The following is a 20,785-nucleotide window of genomic DNA, read 5'->3' as shown; positions in this document are numbered from 1 at the left end:
CACGCTAGCCATCACATCCTTGAACTCCTCCCCTGGAAGGCGCAGCAGAGCATTGCACTCCAGGACCTCCAGACACAGGAACAGCTTCTTCCCTCACGTAATCACTTTAATGAACATTTAACCCAGCCATGTGACCTGTCGCTGCGTGTCCTCAGGCAAATGCCTGTCAATCATATAAAGTCGTATGTTCATTGTGCAATAAATGATTCATACATTTCTTGTATTTAGTATATGAACTATATTTAGTATATTTATATTTAGCAAATGCACTTTATTCACTTTACTGCTGTGCATGATAGCACCGCTGTTTACTGTGGGCAAAACCTACTTCTAGAAAAAAAATACTCTTTGTTGTTGATTGTTGAATGTAAGTACAAGATGGATGGATAGATAGATAGATATATAGATAGATAGATAAAAAGTAGAAGGATAAGAAGATGGAAATCAAACAAATAAAGTGACATTAAAAGAACACTTTAAACTATTGAAATTGATGTTCTCTGGTAAGGTTTTCCACAATTTAGGAGGAGCATGTTAAAAATGTGTGTGTGTGTGTGTGTGTGTGTGTGTTTGTGTGTGTGTACCCACAATAAAGACTAATGGGAATAATGGGTGGATGGTGGTGGGATGGATTTTGAGAACAGAAAGTCCCACAGCAAAGTTGCAGTTCAGTTCAGACAATAAAGCTTTAAAAAAACATCAAACATCAAAAACATCAAAAACATTAACTGTTTAAATGTGTTTGAGTTTTGTTCTCAAATGTTCTCAGACATGAAAGAGACACAGAACCCCGCTCCATAGATTATCTCACTATCAGTGACACCTGAGATAATATAAATTTATTATTATTATTATTAATAATAACAATAATAATAATAATATTAATATTAATATTGTTATTATTATTTTTGTTATTGTTATTGTTATTTATTGTTATTATTATTATTATTATTATTATTATTATTATTATTATTATTATTATTATTACTTAGTAGCACTAAACTCTGTTAAGGATGTGTGAAAGGCTTGTGTTCTATAATTAATCTCAATGTATATTCTTTCATTAAACTTAACATGTGCACGTAAATAGAGTTAAGTATCTCATTTTATCAAGTGTAAAAATAAATAAATACTGACTTTAAGGTTCAAAAATAGGTTAAAAACAAACACTATTATTTTTTTTATGAATGATTAATTATTAACTACAACAATAATAATAATATTTATAATACGAATACACTTTTAAACCTTGAAGTTTTTTATTTCTTCTTTAAAGGATAATTTACGGAGTTCTGTTCAAAATTTAACTGGAAAAGAAACACGTGCGCTTCAGGGCACTGTACGTGTCTCCGTGACGCCCAAGTATTTCCGACATGCAAATGTAGGATGAAACCAGCTTCCACTCGGCGTCCAACATAGAAACTGAATTTCAATCCTCCACAAACACACAGGGGGACTTTCTGTCAAACCAGTTGGTCCTGTGTGGCTTTAGGGACAGGGGAAGCGCTCAGAAAATAAACAAAGAAATTACGCAAACAAACAGTGGAAATTGAATTCATATTTCAGTTTCATGTTAAACAAATATTCAAATAAAGTTTACCCTGAAAAAATATCCATCAAATTTGAGTTTATTGGGGGAAAAAAAGCAGGGTGTGCAAATGTCTATGTTTGAAAACATGCATATTCACATATCATAATAAAAAGTACATTGCAGAGATCACAAAAACAGAATTTATAAAAAAAGAAACATAAAGATGATGTGTTTCAGGGACGGTAGCGTAGTGTATTTTGGTCGTCACAGCAGGTGTAAATAGTGCAAAATTTGATAAAAAGATTTTTATTCTTTGAGTGTTTGAAAAAATTCCCTGGATGTGGTCAAAGGAGGCTGAGCATGTACTGCCCAAGTGGATGTTAATGTCAGAATGCGTCCATCACGCAGGTGGGCATCACAGGTATGTCCTGGCCGGGTTGGACGACGTGTCCTCCGCCCCTTGGGACGCCGGCGACTCCAGCAAACTGTCGCCGGACGCCGCTCGCTTCAGCTGCGACTTGGTGGACGGCGCTTCGCTTGGCTCCGATTTGGTGGAACCCAGGCGCGATTTCAACTGAGACTTTGTGGACGGCGCCTTGCCGCCCTCCGACCCCTCCGACCCGGGCCCATCCTCCAGAGGGGGCTTGGTGTAGTAGAGCGGTGCCCCCTGAAGCGCAGACTTTGTGGACGCTCCCTCCGAGCTCGGTGGTCCGCCGGGCTGTGATGCGGTGGGCCGCCCCCTGCTGGTCCGGGACACCACCCGGCTGGACCCGTCGGAGGAGCGCACCACCAGGTAGCGCACCGACGGGCTCTTGTCGTCCTCGTCGCCCCTCGCGAGGGGGCAGGCGGAGCTGATGAAGAGCCCGCCCCCCAGCAGTAGTAAGATGGCCGCCCCCCAGCCGATGTACAGGCTGGCCCCGATCTCCCGGCGCTGGGCGTCGATGGAGGCGCTGTAGAAGGTCCGCACCACGGCGCCAGCCACCCACGACGTCGGGATCAGGCACATAAGGCCCGCCGCAATTAGCACCGCACCGGCCGCCAGGCCCACCCTGGCCTTGGCCCGGCCACCCGTCTCCTCCAGGAAGTGCGTGCATTTCCCGCCGATGAAGGCCAGCACCAAGCCCATGCTGCACATCACCGCGGCCATCACCATGAGGGCCCGGGCGGCCTGCATCTCGGCCCCCAGTGCCAGCAGCGAGTTGTAGGGCTTGCACATTATCTGGCCGGTGCTCTGGACCACGCAGGACATCCAGATCCCCTCCCACACCGTCTGCGACGTGACGATGGTGGTGCCCACGAAGGCCGTGACGCGCCACATGGGCAGCACGCAGCTCAGCACCACGCCCACCCAGCCCAGCAGGCAGAGGGCGCTGGCGAGCATCTCTATCCCCACCGAGGCCATCGCCTCCCCTCCTCCGAGTCGGCTCCCTCTCTCTTCCTCCTCTTCCTCTCCGTGCTAGTCCCGGTCCTCCTTCCTTTCTTCCTGCAAGAGGGTGGTGTCGTGCGGTTTACGCCATCCCTACCTCCGTACCTCCTTTTTGTTTTTCTGGCGGCTCTGCAGCTCCCACTTCAGCCTCTGCTCTCACCTGCTTCCAGGTGAACACTGATCTTTTACATTACCCTTCCCTCCGCCTCTCGCTCTCTCTCTCTCTCTCTCTCTCTCTCACTCTCTCTCTCTCTCTCTCTCTCTGTCTCTCGCTCCCTCCCTCTCTCTCTCTCTCTCTCTCTCTCTCTCTCTCTCTCACTCTCTCTCTCTCTCTCTCTCTCTGTCTCTCGCTCCCTCCCTCTCTCTCTCTCTCTCTCTCTCTCTCTCTCTCCCTACCTGCCTTTGTGCTGCTGGGCAGGTATATATACAACCACACCCACACTCCAGGGAGACAGAAGCAGAGGGGGGAGGGATGGAAGCTGACGGAATGAGAAATGAGAAAAGAGAGAGAGAGAAGCAATATTTCAAATGTTCTATTTTTATTTTAGGTGACCTCCACTCATTGTATATAGACACTGTATACCTGAATATATAGACCGCAACAACTACACTTTTTAATTTTAATTGTATTAAATATATTATAAATATATATATATATATATATATATATATATATATATATTATTATATTTAAAAACGTTTTGTTTTCCGTTCCCTTTGGAAAAGTAAACAAACGTTTCCCACGTTCCCATGTGACTTGAACTGAGAGAAAGAGAGAGAAGGAAAAAGCACAAAAACATTGATGTCATCTCTGTCATCTCGTGACATAATAAGTGATAATCACCTGAGAGGATATGCGCTGGGGTTTCGGTGAAACCGCGTTCTACATTATTCTCACTCTTTGAATCGAAGTCTTTAATCCCATTGATTTGATCACAATTTGAAAGAAATTGGGTATCTATGGGAAAAAAAGTTATCTACAGTATAGAGATTATTTTTACTACATTTTTAATTGTTGTAAATGTTTTATATTGTTCATTGTTTGTTTTTCTGGTTGACTTAAAAAAGGAAAAATCTTTATTGTGATTGTTAGGTCTATTGCACATTGCCAAAATAATCGCTATCTCCCAGTTATTTATATGTTTCTTGTATAATGCCAATTTCTTTCTTGTTTCTCGTTTACTTTTTCAGTTTATTTCATTGTTTTTTTTTGTTCATTTTTATGTTTATCTGTATTGTTTCTAACTAGGTTTGTTGCATATTGCCAAAGTGTTATTGATCATTGTTTTATTTTTATGTTTACTTGAATTAACTTGTATTGTTTTGGTTTATATATATATATATATATATATATATATATATATATATATATATATATATATATATATATATATGAATATATGATTTGTTGATGTAACTTCATCTGATATGAAACATCTTATGTTGCTCCTGAAAATGTCTGTTGTTTCCACTGTAAACAGGCAACTGATTAGAAAGAGAGGTTTTGTTGCTCCTCAGTGTTGAAGCTGTAAATAAGGATCCTCGAGACAAGATGAAAGGATGTTTTAAACGTCTTCTGGGTGATTAGGGGCCACTATCACCATTTGAACTGCCAACCTGCTCCAATGAAACGTCGGACGAGATTTTGGCCCCAACGCGTTGGTAAGGTCGGAGAAGCCAAACGCATCGATTGGAACCTCGATCCCATTTAGATTGAAACCTGAAAAGACGACGTCCCTTGGTTGAATAGGTCAAAAAATAAGAATTTAAAGGCATTTGACGGAATTAAATATTTGAACGTCATTTTGTATGTAATTCATTGAGCCTGAGAGATGAAGAAAGACTGAACGCCTATCTTCCACGATAGAACCGAGCGTGACATTTAGGAGCAGGGACGACAGTGGAGAGAGAGAAATGCTCTGTTTCAAAACAACAAACACGTTGGTTCTTTTCTGCTTCCGATCCAAGTCGAGAAAGATATTCCCAGGGATTTACGAGATTGCAAAATTTAATTTCATGGGAAACAGCAAAACAACTCTACGGATTCCGGAAGAATGTGTCATCTGGTTGTGTCTTGGCTTTGAGGAGAACCAGATGTATAAAATGCTGTCGTCTGCAAAGCACGAACATGATTACAGTACTGTCTGTTGCCGAAAACGGATCCTTGTGGAAGTCGATTTGATACTAAACAAAACTATAGAAAAAATAAAATAAAATAAAATAAAAAAAAAAAAAATATATATATATATATATATATATATATATATATATATATATATATATACACACACAATATATTTATATTTGTGTGCGTGAGTATGTGTTCCGCAAGACAAATATGCATGAAACCAGCGAGATCTTCCAATAATAGTTTTATTTAATGAAGTAAAACGCTGTGATCAGTGGTTTCAAAAGCCTCTAAAAGTAACAGATGAACTTTGAGTGTGGCACAGCATTGCTTTCTTTTTATCCAGAGAATTTAAAATAACATTTAAAATAAGCATGGTGACCGCGGCTCTACTATACTGCCGATGCCAAGGTTAAATTTAAGGTTGAGTTTAATCGCCGCACGTATTTGTTAGACATGAAATGAAGCCTGCCCAAAGTGTGGCCAGTCGGCATAATGTACTGTTTAAATAAGAAATCTACATTTTAAAATTTGGTAGCAAAAGTGGCTGTGAGAGAAAACAGGCAAACAAAAATGATAAGTTATATATCATGTTTTTGTTTTGTGCAAAATCTGCTCCTTGAAAGCTTGAATAAGCCCAATAGTAATTAACCAAAAGAAAGATCAGTGTATTATAATAATAATAATAATAATCATAATAATAATAATAATAATAATAATAATAATAATAATAATAATAATAATAATAATAACAATAATAAATAATAAATAATAATACAATTATTATTATTATTATTATTATTATGGTATATGTATTTGAGAAATGTCATTAAATGGCCCCTGAAGAGTCTTGCATGTTGGTCTGTAAATTGCTGAAAATGTTCTTTTATAAGATCTGACATAGATAGGTCCTGACATACGTTTTTGTTTTGTTTTTTATCGCTAAAACATTGTCTCTGTCCTACAACGTAAACAATAAAACTCAGTGTATTTGTCGCTGGCTGCATTGTTTTACCTATTTGCGGTAAAACGGGTTTGTGGGATTCCAGCGTTGGCTGAACCAAAATCTGGTTCCACAGCATGACAGGAAGCCAGCACAGCACAGCACAGCACCAACAGATTAGAGATGATTTATTTCAAATTAAACACGGAAAGGGTGAAAATAATTCTACATGAGGTGCAGAAGAAAATTGAAAAAATGAAGAAAAACAACCTACAAAATACACTTTGATACTTATGCGATGAAAAAAAAGACAAAAAATAAAGCTCACTTAATTCACATTTTGACACCCTGACACACCGACACAGTATTGGAAATAGTACTAGTAATAGAGGTGGTTAAACACAACTAGTTATAATTCAGAAAACCTTTCTGAATTTCTGAGTCGATTTTTAAAAAAACAATACTTTTTACTTTCACGTGAGTACATGTGTAAAGGAATTGCATCGAGGTCACATTTCGTCTCATTACTACCATTTTAATAACATGATAATAACACTTAATAACATGTTAATAACATGTTAATGAGATGTTAATAACATGTCAATGAAATGTTAATAACATGATAATAATTCATTAATAACAATTTACCACCTAGAAAGCGTGCGCCACATAATATTTATCGGGCATCACAGAGTTCCTGCTGGGGGCGTCGTGTAAGAGCATGGCGGGATTAGTTTGTGGCCCCAGAAACGGGGTCCTGCTCTGGTCCGACCAGTTTGGATCAGTACTCTGGGATCTCCCTCTGGGCTCGACGCCCGGACTGTAGATCTTATTTCCCATTCTGCGGTCGAGCGTACCGGGGTCGTAGGAGAATTCGGACCTGGTGTAGGGTGTGATGGGGGGTGTGATGAGGGCGGGGCTGGGGTTGTAGCCGTACGACAGGTAGGTACGGTACGAGGGGTCCCGCGGACTCCTCTTGGCCCCACACACCAGGCAGATCAGAGTCCCGCCCAGGAGCAAGAAGAGGGTGGAACCCCACCCGATGTAGATGGCAGACCCCACCTCCCGCCGCAACGCCGCCACCACCAGCGGGTCATTGTAGGCGGAGATGGTGAAGGCGGCAGACCAGGACACCGACACCAGGACCAGGACCCCGGCCAGGATGCAGAGAAGTCCCCCCAGCAGAGCCGCCTGGCGATAGAATTAATATATATGTTAATTAATAAAATGAGAATGAAAATTTTTTTTCTGCATAGCTATCTCCAGCCCAGCACCCAGCCCGGGGGTTGTAATCCCAGTATAACCAGCACCTTGGCCTTGGACGAGGTGCCGGACATGTTGGACTCCGTCAGGGTGTAGATGGGTTGAATCGGCTGACCGCTGCAGTTGACCACGCCCCCGCCCAGCAGCGTGATGGTGAAGCCCAGGAGCCCGAGAATGATGGAGAGCAGCGTGAGGACGCGGCCCGCCTGGATGTCCGTCGTCATGGTGATGGCTGACGTGTGCTTCTTGCACTGCATCTGCCCTGTGGCCTGCAGGATGCAGTGCATCCACAGCCCGTCCCACACCTGCACCGGGACAGCACAGATGAAAGGTTCCACTCCTCTCTTTTTCTTTTTTAAGATTCGGTTCCTGACGAGTGACTCTGTGTAAAGGAACCGTTTGATTTGGCCGACTCTTCTTTCGTTTCGTGTGATTCGGTTGCTGTTACGCACGACTTAGTGAACGATGAACGAGAGTCAGAAAGCCGGCTGTACACTGAATCCGACAAATGTCAAAAGCAAAGCGGAAGTCCATTTCTTTCTAGGGAAAGGTCAGATTTCGCACCTGAAGTTGTGACACTGCCGAATAATTTTATTCTGCGAAATTTCTTTGATTTCAGCGGCAGAAGGCAAAGTTCGGATCTCAGATGTCTTCGAGCCTGATTCTCTCAAAATAATTTCTTTAGGCAGGAGAGAAACATTAAAGTGGACATCAGTCACATTCAACATGAATGAGGCCAAATGCCTTGAGCCTTAAATCACGTATCATATTTAGTCACTGTAATTATTTTCAGGTCAATTCACTCACTGAATTGAAATTCAAGGAATTTGTTAAGGCACTGTGGCCCTTTTTCGCCAAACCCACGCCACCCGAGTGGAGTTTTCAGGGACCTCCGGCACAGAGACACAGACGACGTGGTTGTAGACACCAGTTTATTGTAGCGAGGGGCTGGGTGGAACAAGCCCAGGACAGGATGTGTCATGACAAGGGCTCCTCCCCTGAGTGTGTGTGGGGAGCAACAGGTATGCAGCCACTCTGATCCCGGGCCCCAGTTACCTAGACCCAGGACAGGTGTGGCTGCTTAAGCCACACCATCCCCACACCACAGGCAGGATGCTCTTTTTCTTTGAGAATCGGGGTTCGAGTCTCAGTGAATGCCTGAGCGTGTGGTTGCAGTTACCGAGCCATTAAGTCTCTCAAATGAGACTTTTTTCAAAGATCTGACTGGGGGTGGCACTAAAATTAGTGGAAACAGGGCGTTTTACTTTTCTTTTGCACCTTATATGTTTTGACCAATCCTGTGCCTGGGGGCTCTGTTAGCAGGATGCTAATTAAAACGTGACATGGCTGACCAGCCTCTGCCAGGGACTAACAAACCCTTTTAGAAACAGACCGCTGGGATCCCAGATTACTCCTTGGCTCATAGCAAACACAAATTGTGCCAGTACTGATAAATTAAACTTTTCCCGTAGGCGGTAGGAAGCTAAAAATCCCGTCTGCACACCAACGTTCTTCAACAAAGTTTCTGCAAAGGTTTCCAGTCGTCAACACGGTGTAGACTGGCCAATGCAGGAAAACACTTGTTAAAATCCTCCATCTTGCCACTTCTCTTTGGTACGATATCTCGCAACACTCTGTAAACGGGGCTTAAGCTGCCCCTCTTCGAATCTCTGGTTTTTCTTCGCGACCTCGGAGATTCCTGAGTCGTGAGACAAAACGACTGCGCCTCTCTTTTGCCGGAGTGACTCCGAACTCCAGAGTCATTTTAAAGATTTGTTCACTGCGAACGAAAGGCTCGCGGGTCTTGCATCACCAGATGACAGTCGATCAAATGGTTTGATAAAAATAAATCATTGAGCCTTGTTTTGTTGTCCTATAGCGATTGGGTCTCAACATCGGATTCAGGGACCCCTATGGGGTCCTTCAAGAGGTTCCAGGGGGTCCATCCCCAGCAAAATTATTAATAGTTATGCTTCAATATTATTATGTATCTGTCAGTCTGTCCGTTCGTCCATTTATCTATCCATCCCCCTAGCTTTCCTTTTTTAATTACTTTTAATTAAGACATACCGACACCTCACCGCTTCCTCCGTCCGTTAAATACAAATGATTGAAATATAAAATATTAGATATCAAAAGATATAGATTTATATCACCATCCTGACTCACCGACTGTGCAGTGATGATGTTGGCTCCCACGAAGGACGTCTCCCTCCACATGGGGAGTCCACAGACCACGCACACCCCGATCACCCCGACCAGACACAACGCCAACCCCCCTATCTGCCGGCAGTGGCCCGCCATGGTCCTTGTTCTCTTGAACAAATGTAATGTTCAGCACCTGACCGGTGTGTACTGTGTACCACACGGATCCTCCCTTCTGTGTTGTGTAAATATACATAAGGTAATTTCAAACCCTTCTGTCCGGATTCCAAATCTTGTATTTCTTCCTTTTTATGCAGATTGAGGTGACACATAACTAGTTTTCATAAAAATATTATTTGACATTATTCTTTTTTTTGCATTTTCTAGATAAAAGTTTCTTGTACAGCTACTTTCCGTTTGCAGCTATGCAAAAGAGCTAGATACTAATCCTATTGTTCTATAACAATTTTTTTGCACAAATATTTTTCTACATACATTTTTGACATAGCACTTTTTTGCATAATATTTCTTTACATGACTATTTTTCTATTTGTTGACATATCCATTGTTTTTATAAATCTTTTCTACCTAACTTTTTCACAATGCACGAGTGCAGCACTGTGACATCTTCAATGTTATTGTTTCTGATTGCTTTTTCTGCAATGAAGGGAACCTAAAACACATGAGAAATAAATTTTATTTTGTGAAGAAAATAAACCATTCATGTACAAAAAGGTTATTTTTACTATTTTACAAAGTCCTTAGAATTCTCTGTGAGTTCTTCTGTGTTTTGAAAATGTCTTGAAAGCGGATATCTCTGCATGTACTGCATATATAACTAAAAGCTGGTTTTAACAGAACAGAGCAGAAGATTCTCCCTCCTGTTCCTCAGCACCTGTAGGTGCAGCTCAGCATCCCTCCTCCGATGATGAGCAGCGCTCCGGAGGCCCAGCCCACGTAAACGGACGCCCCCAGCTCGCCCCTCCGGTCCTGGGTGGCCAGCGGGTTGTAGAAGCCCTGGATGATGTTGTAAGCCGACCAGCTGACCGGCACCACGCACAGGAGCCCCGCCACCACAAACACCGCGCCCCCCGCGATGCCGATGCTCTGCTTCCTCGGCCAGTCGTCCCGCAGAAAGCTGGTGCAGCGGCCCCCGACCACTGTCAGCCCGATGGCCATTGCGCTGACGGCGATGGAGGCGCAGACCAGCGCCCGGGCGGCCTGCAGGTCCCGGGGCAGCGCCAGCACCGAGTCATAGGCCTTGCACTGCGAGTGGCCCGTGCTCTGGACCACGCAGGCCATCCACAGACCCTCCCAAAACACCTGCGAGGTGATGATGTTGGCCCCAACGAAGGCCGACACCTTCCACATGGGGAGGCCGCAGATCAAGATGGTACCCAGGAAGCCCACGATCGCCAGGAAGAGGGCGACCAGATCGTTCCCCATCGTTGAGACCAAATGTGAAGGGGCAAAATATGTACTTCAGATGCCACCCAGTCAACAAAAAAAATCCTATTTGGTTTGATTGCTCAGTTGCATTTCTCTCCCAGATAAATAGAGCGAAAAAAACTCAAAAACAAAAAGTCGACGCCCAGGTGAAATCAAAAAGGGGATTCAGTTGCACAAACGTGAGCCAAAAGCAGAGAGCCCAAAAAACACAAACTGCCAAACTACTGGACAAGTTTAGCAATTAGAGAGCTGTCTAGTTGTGTTCTATTTTTCTTTCTGGAGGAAGCGAGAGACAGAAAGAGGGTGGAGACGGGTCGGCAGCGTTAGTTTGCAGATCAGATTACCTGCTCGTCCTGATTCCTTCTCGGTGTGAATGAGTGGGAGGGAGAGAGGAAGTCCATTACCATGGAGACAGGGCGTCATCAGAACAGCATTGTTGCACAGAATTCAATGCTTTTCAGGGGTTGGGGGGAACTCAGATGGAGAGGGATGTTCATGAAATGTCTTAAAATGGAGAATTTTTTCTGTTCCGCTAAAGTGTGCAAAAAATATACTCATTCTGTTACCAGGACAATGACATGTTCAGCTTAAGCTGGCAATAAAGTACAATCTTAGGAGATTCTGCAGTTTTTGTGGAAAACACTTGTCCACTTTACCCAGATTGACACCAATGCATGTCTGCAGAGGGGCATCACCGGGCCTTGCTCCTGTGAACTACACCTTCCTGCATCTCAAAGCTGAAAGTTATAAACTCAGCCATATACAGAAGTACTCTAAAGCCTTCAGTTAGACATTTACTTGCAAAATGCTGTTTGAGTACTCTTCAGACCAATTTGTTGCAAGATTACCCAAGTCTCACGTAAAATTATACATGAAGGGAATTAAGTCAAATCAGCATTTTAAAGGCTACTATAGCTGAAGAGGCATGATTGATTACATTACGCTGATTGATAAGGTGAGTTACTTCACAAAGCATGTAAATCATTTTGAGTGGGGCAGACGTGTCTTCGCTCATGTGGGACGAGAAGAGTAATGCCATGGCCACAACTTTCAAAGTGGTCAGTTCGCTATACTGTTCACAACACAAAGTTGTGTATTATGAGGGAATCTTGCAACAACTAGCCTGTCGGGGTTTGAAACTACATTTTGTAGGAAACATGATTTCACCCCTCCCAAAATTAATGTGTGCAGGAAATTTGGTAAAAAAAGGTTACTAAAATTACATTTTAGTCATTTATCAGACGCTTTTATCCAAAGCGACTTACAGTTGTTCAAACACCAACGGACGCAGCCATCAGGAGCAATTAGGGGTTAAGTGTCTTGCTCAAGGACACTACAGCATGCTAGCAGGAGGAGCCTGGGATCGGACCAGCAACCTTTAGATCACTAGACCACCAGCTCTACCGCCTGAGCTACCATCCCCAATACAGCAAGATGCATGTGAAAGTTAGCAATTATTAGGTCCATAAAATGATCACTGTTGCAGGTGGTTCTGGCAGCTGCACTCCCATTGCGTAGCGCCAAGAGAACAAGATATTTAGACTGCTTGATAGCTTCCGGGCATTTACGGGCTCTTAGCTCACGGCTTTAACAGTGACTACTCGTGGGAGACCGCCGATTTAGCGCCAAAAAGAAAAGAAAAGCCAGAATCATAAAGTCTGAAATAAGCATTGAAGTCTAAAGACCCTCCAAGTACATACAGTAAAAGTTTCACTAAATGTCTGGCCTAATTAAGGAATTTAAGTAAAAAAAAAATACCTGCACCAATCATTGACAAAGTATCATACAGAGGAAGATTCTCATTTAATAAAAATTATAAAACAAGTTAAAAAGTACAAAAGATAAAATAATTCATTGTGCTGGTGCGGATCTCAGACATAGGCCCCTCCACTGGCAGCTGAGCGGGGAGCAGAGTACTTGGCAGAGTATCCTCGGTACTTGCTTTGGGGGAAATGGCAGCACAGCAGAACGCCGCCAATGAGGAGGAGTCCAGCTGAGCCCCAGCCAATGAAGAGCGCCGCGCCCAGCTCCCGCCTCTGGGCATCAACCATGACGGGGCTGTAGAAGTTCCTGATGACCTCGTGGGCCGACCAGGACACAGGAATCAGGCAGAGGATGCCGCCGACAATGAAGAAGACGCCCGAGGCGACGGCCACCCGAGCCTTAGCCTCCGCGTCCTCGATGCAGTTGGTGCACTTCCCCCCGGCCGTGGCAAGCAGCAGGCCCATCAGGACCACCAGGAGGGAGATGATAACCAGGGCCCGGGCGGCCTGGAGGTCCCGGGGTAGGGCCAGCATGGAGTCGTAGATCTTACACTGCATCTGGCCAGTGCTCTGCATGACACAGTTCATCCACAGGCCTTCCCAGAAGGTCTGGGCCGTCACGATGTTGCTGCCGATGAAGGCAGAGACCCGCCACATGGGGAGGGCGCACACGATGATGTCCCCCAAGAAGCCGATGACCGCCAGGAAAATGCCTAAGATCTGGAGACCGGCAGACGCCATGTTTCAACCTGGCTATTACCTGAAATGAGGTGGACCAAAAATCTGTGGCAAACCAACAAAGGAGACAATGAGCTTCCAAGTGGCTCATCGACTTATATTACACCCATCAGGTGAGCGGTGGTTGTTCGTTATTGGTTGCGCCTCAATTGATCAATTGAGAAAACCTGTGGTAGTTGTGTGAGAAGACCCTTGTGGTAATTGGTGGAAGTGACATGCCCTCCTGTGGACCAACCACAGTGTTCAACCAACTAATGTCCTCATTTAGTTTATACTGTATATACAGCTGCCGGTAACACTACTTTCTTTTGATGGATGTTTGCCACAGACCTGATGCTCTTATCTGGGTGGATTCCAGACTATTGTTAATACTAGTTTGGGAAGTGATTCCTGTGATGACCGAGGTCAATGCTTTCTGATAAGGTTGTTGAGATGGTTGACTGCCAACATTCTAATTCAAGGTTTTTTTTTTGTCTATTCAAAATTTTTGAGGCTGCTGTTCTTCTACACGGCTTCTTCAATACATTTACTGTTTGTCCTCTCTTTGTTTGCCCTTTTAGGCTTGCTGCTGGCTTCTGCTAGGCCGTCTCTTTTTCTTTTTTCTTTTTCTGAAGTCTTGCAGCTCCTGAGGGCTCTACCTCTATGCTTCGCGTTATCTTGCTGTGACTTATTTGTCGGCTTTTACCGTTTTAATCAGCCTCTCCTCTACATGTTTGGCTTCTTGGAGCTACCGCTATCCTCATTTCCTGCTGTTCTCCATTTTTGCTGTCTTCCTGGATGGTTTTTATACGACATCTTGTGGAATGGCAGCATGTCCTGTCAACACAGTGACCTCATTGACGGCCGTAGAGCTACCAGCCAAGATAAAGAGACAAACTATTTGCCTTTCCCTAATACAACATGCACCGTTTAGGTACATTGATATGTCGTTTTCCGCCCCTAATAGAGCATAACAGATTGTATTGCTCAACCCCATTGGATCAGTCTTCTAAAATGGAACTTTTTCGATAGTTACTGGATGTTTGTGAGTGAGTCGATTGGCTGGACAGTCTCCATGTTTAGGCCCATCTCCCCTCCTTACCTGCATGAAGCGAAGCAACATTTTCATAAACTCCGTTTAATAACTGATAACTTTGTGTTTAGCAGTTAGCTGGTATGACACATCATGGCCACAATGGGGGGGGGGGCAAGTCAAACATTCCTGTTATGTTGGCTAATGCTGAGTGTACACCATGTGGGGTTAGACAAAGATTCCGATAGTCACGACTTGAAGGTTACTATGATCTAAATTAAGTCATATGAGATGCTGGCAGATGTTCAATTCAGTTTAACTTTAAATGAAAGATAAATTGAATGAGTTTAAAGTTAATGAGCTTTTTCTAAGGAAAAAGGACTATGAGGCGGTAAAACCGCGGTAAAACCGCCTCATAGTCTTGCAAGAATTGAATAAACTGAACCCTTGAACTTGAAGCCTCGTGTTTTTCCTCCTACAACTGAATTTCGCAACCTTGGTTTTGATGGAGATTGTTCTTTTGGGAAACAGCTCTGGACGCTGCAGGACGGGTGTCTGGTTAAAGTCCACCCAGTGGACGGAGGGGGCTAGAGGGCGGTTCGGTGTCTATAAATGTTCTGAGATAGAGGAAGCTCTCATATTGGAGGCTCCAGGAGGAATATCTGCAATGGAACAAACAGGCAGCATGACTTCTTTGGGACTCCAGCTCCTGGGGATCGGCCTGGCGATGCTGGGATGGCTGGGGAGCATCATCATTTGCGTCCTGCCCATGTGGAAGGTGTCTGCGATTCTCAAGAGCACCATCGTCATTTCCCAGAAGCTCTGGGAGGGCCTGTGGCTGAGCTGCGTGGTGCAGAGCACGGGCCAGATACAGTGTAGGATCTACGACTCGCCTCTGTCACTGCCTCTGGACACGCAGGCCGCCCGGGTCATGGTGGTCATCGCCATCTTCTTCTCGCTGTTCGGCCTCCTGCTCTCCGTGGTCAGGGGGAAGTGCACGACGTGTGTGGCCGACCAGGTGATCAAAGCCCGAATGGTCGTCTCCGCTGGGGCGTTCTTTATCCTGAGCGGCGCCCTATGCCTGGTCACTGTCAGCCTGCTGACAAGCAACATCATCAGGGATTTCCACGACCCCTTGGTGCCAGACACAAAGCGGCGGGAGGTGGGGTCCTGCCTGTACCTGGGCTGGGGTGTCGCTGCCATGCTGATGGTCGGCGGGGCGCTGCTCTGCTGCCAGGGTTGGAGGAATGCTACGGGGACCAAATACTCTGCGTCCAAGTCCACCACGCCCATGAAGGAGTTGTCTGAGGCCGTCTTTCAAGACTGATTCTGTTGTTTTTATTATTATTATGGAACCACTATACGTTCTGTGCTTTTTACTGCACAGGCCATTGCTTTCCTAATTGTTTGGCACCTATACTGAGCATTGGTGGAATGTACACTTAAGTGCACTGGGCTTTGTCCTCATCTTTAAGGTGATTATAGTGACTGTATGTGCAGCTTCGTCTATTTTAAAATTGGAAGATTCCGTGGCGTTTTATACTCTTTAAATTAAGGGCTTATGTTGCCTATGTGCCCCAATGAGTTTAACTTTCAAATACTGTAAGTGTCTTCTCAAAGATGTAGTGACAGACTTTGTTTTTTTGTATTTGAACTACTGTGCATTCTTGTTTTGCAAAGCCCCTTATTTGGCTCCTATACTATTTACGGGTGCAATGTACAGTACATGACATTTAAGTGCACTGGCCTTTACCCTCACCTACCTGCGAGGTGAGGGGGAACCATCCGTTGTGGAATGTAAGGTGTCGAAATGTTCATAAATTTACTATTTAAATAAAAGACATATCTTTGTGCTCCAATGAGTTTTATCTGCATCTTGTTTGAGATTTAATTTTTTGTTCCTCAGTGGAATAATTCACTTAAAAAAAAACAAAAGATTGACATAGGAAAAGTAAGAATTTGAATTCCATTTGAACTAAATTGTGTTTCATATGAATCGACCTGTGCTGGGTTGTGATATAAAAGTGGATTAATTCTTTTGAATAATCAGACTCAGTTTTTTCTCACGCTCAAACATTGTGTAAGTAAGGCACAAACATATGTTTTAATATGTACTTTGATTCTTAATAATATCAAACCTGTTCTCCGAATTATTTTTTGTATTAAACAGTATGGCTGTATTAAGCCCACAATGTCTTATTCTATTCATTTCAATCCGACCTCTGAATGCATATCTGGGAGGGGGTCAGATTTTGTACGACTGAAACCATGAATTCTGCTGCCAAAGTGATTTCTACAGTCCGTAAATAAAGGCAGACGGTTACGGAGCCTGTGACGCTCACATTCTTTGTCCCGAGTTTGGGGGAAATAGAGCGGGAAGAGAAAACATTCTTAATCCCAGAGGAAATTCAGGCAACTCATCCAGATGCTGGCAGATGTTCGATTCAATGTAACTTTTAATGAAAGATAAATTGAATGAGTTTTCATCGTTCATGTGCTTTTTCTAAGGACGTGCTGGTAAAACCACTTCCTAGTGTCGCAAGAATTGAATAAACTGAACCCTGGTTTTGAACTTGAAGCCTTGTGTTTTTCCTCCTACAACTGAATTTCGCAACCTTGGTTTTGATGGAGATTGTTCTTTTGGGAAACAGCTCTGGACGCTGCAGGACGGGTGTCTGGTTAAAGTCCACCCAGTGGACGGAGGGGGCTAGAGGGCGGTTCGGTGTCTATAAATGTTCTGAGATAGAGGAAGCTCTCATATTAGAGGCTCCAGGAGGAAGATCTGCAACGAAACAAACAGGCAGCATGACTTCTTTGGGACTCCAGCTCCTGGGGATCGGCCTGGGGGTGCTGGGATGGCTGGGGAGCATCATCATCTGTGTCTTGCCCATGTGGAAGATGTCTGCGGTTCTCGAGAGCACCATCATCACTTCCATTAGGTTCTGGGAGGGCCTGTGGATGAGCTGCGCGGCGCAGAGCACGGGCCAGATGCAGTGTAGGGTCTACGACTCGCCTCTGTCACTGCCTCTGGACACACAGGCCGCCCGGGTCATGGTGGTCATCGCCATCCTCTTCTCGCTGTTTGGCCTCCTGCTCTCCGTGGTCGGGGGGAAGTGCACGACGTGTGTGACCGACCAGGTGGTCAAAGCCCGAATGGTCGTCTCCGCGGGGGCATTCTTCATTCTGAGCGGCGCCCTATGCCTGGTCACCGTCAGCCTGCTGACAAGCAACATCATCAGGGATTTCCACGACCCCTTGGTGCCAGACACAAAGCGGCGGGAGGTGGGGTCCTGCCTGTACCTGGGCTGGGGTGTCGCTGCCATGCTGATGGTCGGCGGGGCGCTGCTCTGCTGCCAGGGTTGGAGGAATGCTACAGGGACCAAATACTCTGCGTCCAAGTCCACCACGCCCATGAAGGAGTTGTCTGAGGCCGTCTTTCAAGACTGATTCTGTTGTTTTTATTGTTATTATGGAACCACTATACGTTCTGTGCTTTTTACTGCACAGGCCATTGCTTTCCTAATTGTTTGGCACCTATACTGAGCATTGGTGGAATGTACACTTAAGTGCACTGGGCTTTGTCCTCATCTTTAAGGTGATTATAGTGACTGTATGTGCAGCTTCATCTATTTCAAAATTGGAAGATTCCGTGGCGTTTTATACTCTTTAAATTAGGGGCTTATGTTGTCTATGTGCCCCAATGAGTTTAACTTTCAAATTAGTGTCTTCTCAAAGATGTAGTGACAGACTTTTGTTTTTTTGTATTTGAACTACTGTGCATTCTTGTTTTGCAAAGCCCCCTATTTGGCTCCTATACTATTTACAGGTGCAATGTACAGTACATGACATTTAAGTGCACTGGCCTTTACCCTCACCTACCTGCGAGGTGAGGGGGAACCATCCGTTGTGGAATGTAAGGTGTCGAAATGTTCATAAATGTACTATTTAAATAAAAGACATATCTTTGTGCTCCAATGAGTTTTATCTGCATCTTGTTTGAGATTTAATTTTTTGTTCCCCAAAAGATTGACATAGGAAAAGTAAGAATTTGAATTCCATTTGAACTAAATTGTGTTTCATATGAATGGCCTTTACACTCACCTACCTGCGAGGTGAGGGGGAACCATCCGTTGTGGAATGTAAGGTTGTTGAAATGTTCATTAATTTACTCTTTAAATAAAAAGATTTTAGTGTTTTCTCTGTGTCCTGATTACGATCTTGATATATATATATTTTTTTTTTGTTTCTCGGTGGCATAATTCACTTAAAAAAACACAAGCGATGGATTGACACAGGAGAGTAAGAATTTGAATTCCACTTGAACTAAATTGTGCTTAAAATGAATCGGCCTGTGGATTCATTCATAAGTGGATTCATTCTTTAGAATAATCAGACTTCTCACGCTCAATAAACATTGTGTAAGTAAGGCACAAACCTATGTTTTAATATGTACTTTGATTCTTAATAATATCAAAAATGTTCTCTGAGTTCTTTTTTGTATTAAACAGTATGGCTGTATTAAGCCCACAATATCTTATTCTATTCACTTCAATCCTACCTCAGAATGCGTATCTGGGACATCTATCTATTGTACGACTGAAACCATAAATTCTGCTGCCAAAGTGATTTCTACAGTCTGAAAACAAAGGGAAATGGCTACGGAGCCTGTGACGCTCATATTCTTTATCCCAAGTTTCTGGGAAATAGAACGGTTCCCCGCGACGATGTGCAAACTGCCCTGTTTATTTATTATTTATCGCCTTGGCAGAAAGACCCGGGGATCAGACTATCAGCCTCACCTCATTAAATAAATTCCCTCCCACTCCCCCACACTTCCACTAACGCTTTATCACGCCCGCTTGTCAAGACGAGATGACTCCGAGTACTCTCAGTTTTTCTTTATTATTATTATAGTGTCTTAAAAAATACTTTTAAATTCCCAATTTTCAATGATAAGTTGATTTCAGATGGCATCAGCATTGAATTTAGACAGTAAAATGAAAAACAAAGTGAAATTTGGAAAACATATCACAATATGGTTCATATGATTTTGGCATTATCTGGAGGCATACATTTGAAAATAGAGACATTCTGAGAATCTTGTATGTGGTTTCAATAATAGCATTGAATCAAGAAGAGGTGAAAATATTTGTGTAAAGGAGCCAACCATCATAAACAACTCAAAGCAAAATGTACACAAAATTTGATTTCAAGAAGCTATTTCCTGGTTTTGTGGCGTTTTCGTCTACTTACAGGGGAGTTTCTAGTCTCCTTCCTTCACATCAAATTCGTTCTAATCATTCTGTCATTTAAAATTTTTGGATTAAGAGTCGTCATCTACACATTCTATCCCTCAGACGCCCGGCGCTCACACGTAGTCATGGGCCGAGGACACCGTCCTGACGGGGGCAAACTTGGCGGCGGTGTAGGGCCGGTCCTCCTTGGGGGGGCAGTTGTTGCAGAGCAGCCCCCCTCCCAGCAGCAGGAGCCCCGAGCAGCCCCATCCGATGTAGAGCGCCGCGCCCAGCTCCCTCCTCTGCGCCGAGATCACCAGGGGGTTGTAGAAGTCCCGGATGACGGCGTGCGCCGACCAGGACACGGGGATGAGGATGAGGAGGGCAGCGATGATGAAGATGACCCCAGAGGCGACGCAGGCCTTGGCCTTGGCCACCTCGTCCTCCATGCAGTTGGTGCACTTCCCCCCGACCACGGCCATCAGCACGCCGAACACCCCGACCATCACCGAGATGATGACCATGGCCCGGGCGGCCTGCAGGTCCCGGGGCAGCGCCAGCATGGAGTCGTAGACCTTGCACTGCATCTGGCCCGTGCTCTGCACCACGCAGTTCATCCACAGACCCTCCCAGATTACCTGGGCCGTCACGATGTTCGCCCCCACGAAAGCCGTGACCCTCCACATCGGCATGGCGCAGGTGATGATGGTGCCCAGCCAGCCCAAGAAGGCCAGGAGCACACCCATGATCTGCAGGCCCTGGGAAGCCATGGTTAACCCCTCCGCCTCTTCAGGACCTGCTTTAGTGATGAGCGGAAGACTTTGGGGGGTAATTGGAAATGTGGAAATTTTGGGAAAAAATCAAGTGAGCATATGAACATATTGGCCACATTCCCCATATACACATACATACTCAAATGCAAGTACACACACACACACACACAAACACACACACACACTATTATTGTCATATTAAATGTGTCACTTTCACTTCAATACAAACAAACTTCTAAACAGCACTAGACTTCACCCACTGAGCTCCACAGGGAATAGAACCCCAAACCCTGGCAGCGTCAGTACCTTGCACCGCCCACTGTGATGCACAGATAGAACTGAATGTTGTTGAGAAACTCACATGGAAGGTGTGGATCTCA

The 20,785-nt window shown here is 44.4% G+C and overlaps 5 protein-coding genes across 5 annotated transcripts; 2 read left to right on the top strand and 3 right to left on the bottom strand.

Annotated features, from left to right (window-relative positions):
- Nucleotides 1–1,802: 1,802 nt before the first annotated feature.
- On the bottom strand, nucleotides 1,803–10,882 carry LOC307239953 (uncharacterized protein; the record flags this gene model as incomplete). Its single annotated transcript, XM_080013529.1, has 5 exons — nucleotides 1,803–2,987; nucleotides 6,719–7,219; nucleotides 7,303–7,596; nucleotides 9,461–9,599; nucleotides 10,332–10,882. 5 exons carry the CDS (start codon nucleotides 10,880–10,882, stop codon nucleotides 1,947–1,949), a joined length of 2,526 nt encoding a protein of 841 aa, XP_079869655.1. The 3' UTR covers nucleotides 1,803–1,946.
- A 1,874-nt stretch (nucleotides 10,883–12,756) lies between these two features.
- LOC307240325 (claudin-like protein ZF-A89) lies at nucleotides 12,757–13,389 on the bottom strand (the record flags this gene model as incomplete). The annotated part of the gene is made up of 1 exon (XM_080014071.1): nucleotides 12,757–13,389. One exon carries the CDS (start codon nucleotides 13,387–13,389, stop codon nucleotides 12,757–12,759), a length of 633 nt encoding a protein of 210 aa, XP_079870197.1.
- Nucleotides 13,390–15,083: 1,694 nt separating this feature from the next.
- Nucleotides 15,084–16,578, top strand: LOC307240323 (claudin-4-like; the record flags this gene model as incomplete). The annotated part of the gene is made up of 1 exon (XM_080014069.1): nucleotides 15,084–16,578. The coding sequence occupies one exon, from the start codon at nucleotides 15,084–15,086 to the stop codon at nucleotides 15,723–15,725; it is 642 nt and encodes a 213-aa protein (XP_079870195.1). The 3' UTR covers nucleotides 15,726–16,578.
- Nucleotides 16,579–17,175: 597 nt separating this feature from the next.
- Nucleotides 17,176–18,428, top strand: LOC307240322 (claudin-4-like). The gene has a single exon (XM_080014068.1). The coding sequence runs from the start codon at nucleotides 17,204–17,206 to the stop codon at nucleotides 17,843–17,845; it is 642 nt and encodes a 213-aa protein (XP_079870194.1). The 5' UTR covers nucleotides 17,176–17,203; the 3' UTR covers nucleotides 17,846–18,428.
- A 1,338-nt stretch (nucleotides 18,429–19,766) lies between these two features.
- On the bottom strand, nucleotides 19,767–20,402 carry LOC307240324 (claudin-4-like; the record flags this gene model as incomplete). The annotated part of the gene is made up of 1 exon (XM_080014070.1): nucleotides 19,767–20,402. One exon carries the CDS (start codon nucleotides 20,400–20,402, stop codon nucleotides 19,767–19,769), a length of 636 nt encoding a protein of 211 aa, XP_079870196.1.
- Nucleotides 20,403–20,785: the final 383 nt, after the last annotated feature.

Source organism: Zeus faber (genome assembly GCF_960531495.2).
Source record: "Zeus faber genome assembly, chromosome: 14".
NCBI classification, from domain to species: domain Eukaryota; kingdom Metazoa; phylum Chordata; class Actinopteri; order Zeiformes; family Zeidae; genus Zeus; species Zeus faber.
Note: the sequence above shows the minus strand (reverse complement) of the source record. Positions and strands in the feature narration are given on the sequence as shown.

Bases quoted from the DNA above. Each gene is read 5' to 3' on its own strand.
- LOC307240322 (XM_080014068.1), top strand. From the start codon at position 17,204: ATGACTTCTTTGGGACTCCAGCTCCTGGGGATCGGCCTGGGGGTGCTG.